The sequence below is a fragment of the Lactuca virosa genome, chromosome 4, assembly GCF_052849685.1.
Source record: "Lactuca virosa cultivar CGN04683 chromosome 4, Lactuca_virosa_CGN04683_v6, whole genome shotgun sequence".
Taxonomy (NCBI): Eukaryota; Viridiplantae; Streptophyta; class Magnoliopsida; order Asterales; family Asteraceae; genus Lactuca; species Lactuca virosa.
In genome coordinates, this window is record NC_136429.1 from 17651848 (window position 1) to 17654288 (window position 2441).

Here is a 2441-nt window from a genome sequence, read left to right on the forward strand (position 1 = left end):
CTTTTCTCCCAAGAAATCACCAGTGGACCCTAATTCTCTATTTGATTCCGAGTATTTTCAACCGAAAACCAAATACCCAAACATATTTGAACTGAGAAATCATAAATCTTGAAATGAAAGGACCACGAGTATATCTAGAAACGGCATATGAAAACAAAATGGTATTTCTACCTGGTAAAGAAAGAAGTTCATTGCATATAAGGTGTTTGACAAAATGTCTCGGCAAGTTTTCTCTAAAATATGGTATTCTCACGTTCTGAACAATATGTAATTTGATCTATTAATCCATGAACTTAGCGAGCCACATATGAATGTACCCATAGTTACCAAGTAATTAAAATGAGCAGAAGATAAGTTCATCCTTCTTGTTTATAGCAAAACTTATTGATGTTTCAGGTGTATGGGGGCATAAGGGCACATATTTTTGGCAATTGGCATCCCTCTTTCCCAAATTCTAAAGCCCTCTGCAAATGGCCCCTCGTGGGCTCCCGTCCTTCTTCAAGATCTTGCTTGACCGTTCTGCCCCTCACCTGGTAATCGTTTACTTCAAGTAATCCAATTTTTATTATTTTTCTTTTCCTGTAATTTTTTAATCATGCAATTTTGCAGGAATTGCCACCTGGTTTTGTCCACAAGCACTTGGAGAAGAAGATCCCTGAAAACCCAATACTCCTATCAAGAAATGGAGGGTATGAATGGAGATTAAAGATAAAAAAAGAAGGTGAAATTTACTACTTTGCCGATGGATGGAGTGACGTAGTTGAAGATAGCGACTTGGGATTTGGGGATTTTCTTGTCTTTTGGCTTGTTGATGAATCCACCTTCAAACTTTCAATTTTCAGTCCAAATGGGTGCGAAAAAAATTTCCCCTTAAAAATCCAGGATGAACATGATGACATTGAAGAAGAAGAAGAGAAAGAGGAAGGAGAAAATGATGATAATTATGAGGAAGCAGAGAAAGAGGAAGAATCTGATGAAGAAGAAGAAGAAGAAGATGATGATAATTATGATGATGATGGTGGCAATGGAGTAGAATATGAGGAAGATGAGGATGACGATGGCGGTGATATTGATGGGGATGACGGGAATCCTTTCTTTATGAAGATTATATCTAAAGACAAATATACTTTGGTAAGATAAAAGGTATCATAAATATATTTTTTATTCCAAAAATAAAATAATAATAATAATAATAATAAGTTTTGTTTGCATAAATATGGTTACATCAGCGGATTCCGTTGGAATTTTCACGGTTGACCGGATTAAAAGCAAGAAAAACATTAAATATGAAGAATCTTGACGGGAAGGAGTGGCCGATCAAGTTGCTTTCAGAGGGCCGTAACTATACAAGATACTATTTGTCAGCAGGGTGGAGTAAATTTCTGCGAGCTAATGAGTTATGTGAAGGAGATAAATGTGTATTTAAGTTTCTCAGAAGCGAAGATAAGTTTTGTCTATCAAAAGTCACCAAGAAAAGTGAAGTTTTGGAGAGGAGGCCAAGAAGGCAGCCGCCACGTCTGGTGGTAGAGCAGCCAGCGGGAAAAGTTCCGGCGGCTCAAGTTTCAATGAGATCGACAGGGCGGCCGCCACGTGTGGAGGTACGTCTGGAGGTGGTCCTGGGTTTAAAAGCGTGGTCCACAGACGAGATGGAGAAGAGACCACATGGAAGGCCATTTAAGAAGAAATGACTCGATGTGGATAAGTAATTTTGAAAAGAATATGTTAGAGTGGACTACGTTGCCAGGAATTTTTATCTTGTACTAAAGCTCAAAAACTAAAACTTTAAAGTACACACTTTTTTATTAAAATACTGCGGAAGCTTTGTTACAATGGTGGTGGTGGTGATTGTAGGTGAATGAATTCGATGATCCCAAACTTAGAACTTATGCCCTTATATAGATGGGCTTACAAACTAATGGACAAGAATAAAAACGTAAGTGATGACGTTTAAACAAGGGTCATTATTTAATTTGTTACATGTGGCCGACAATCTTGATAATTATAAAGATACTTTTAACAAGTGGTGGGGACTTCTTGAAGATTTCTGAACATCCAAACACCTCAACTTTTGAAAACCCGTGATATGTGAAATAATTTCACATACGGGCCCTTCTAGCTTTTGGATAAAGGTATGGATCCATGGGACAATTCAATTTTATCGTTTTTAGACAATAATCATCCCACCCGGGGTCCACTATAAAAATTGAATCGTCATCACTGTTGTCACTATCTTCTAGAAATCCTTTGCTGTTGTAGCGGCATTTGTTTTCTTTTTGGTTATTGTCTTGGACTTCCATGGGCTTAGATATTATTGCGGCCCAATCGTTGTGCGAGGGCTTCCAGTTCGATGAGGATTCTTCGGGCTTCTTTGTTTTGGATTCGAACATCTTCCTTTTGGTCAGACCAATGGTTGTCTCTTGTTGATTTTCCAAAGCAGACTT

General features: G+C 38.0%; 1 protein-coding gene across 1 annotated transcript; it reads left to right on the top strand.

Moving 5' to 3' along the window:
- Window positions 1–402: 402 nt before the first annotated feature.
- On the top strand, window positions 403–1808 carry LOC145169438 (putative B3 domain-containing protein At5g66980). Its single transcript, XM_079087987.1, has 3 exons — window positions 403–533; window positions 610–1131; window positions 1230–1808. Exons 1-3 carry the CDS (start codon window positions 471–473, stop codon window positions 1686–1688), a joined length of 1044 nt encoding a protein of 347 aa, XP_078944113.1. The 5' UTR covers window positions 403–470; the 3' UTR covers window positions 1689–1808.
- The last annotated feature ends 633 nt before the right edge of the window (window positions 1809–2441 follow it).

Excerpts from the sequence above, each read along its gene's own strand:
- LOC145169438 (XM_079087987.1), top strand. The coding sequence starts at position 471 with ATGGCCCCTCGTGGGCTCCCGTCCTTCTTCAAGATCTTGCTTGACCGT. Across the intron at positions 534-609 it reads ACCGTTCTGCCCCTCACCTG|GAATTGCCACCTGGTTTTGT; the intron begins GTAATCGTTTAC and ends GCAATTTTGCAG. Across the intron at positions 1,132-1,229 it reads CTAAAGACAAATATACTTTG|CGGATTCCGTTGGAATTTTC; the intron begins GTAAGATAAAAG and ends TGGTTACATCAG.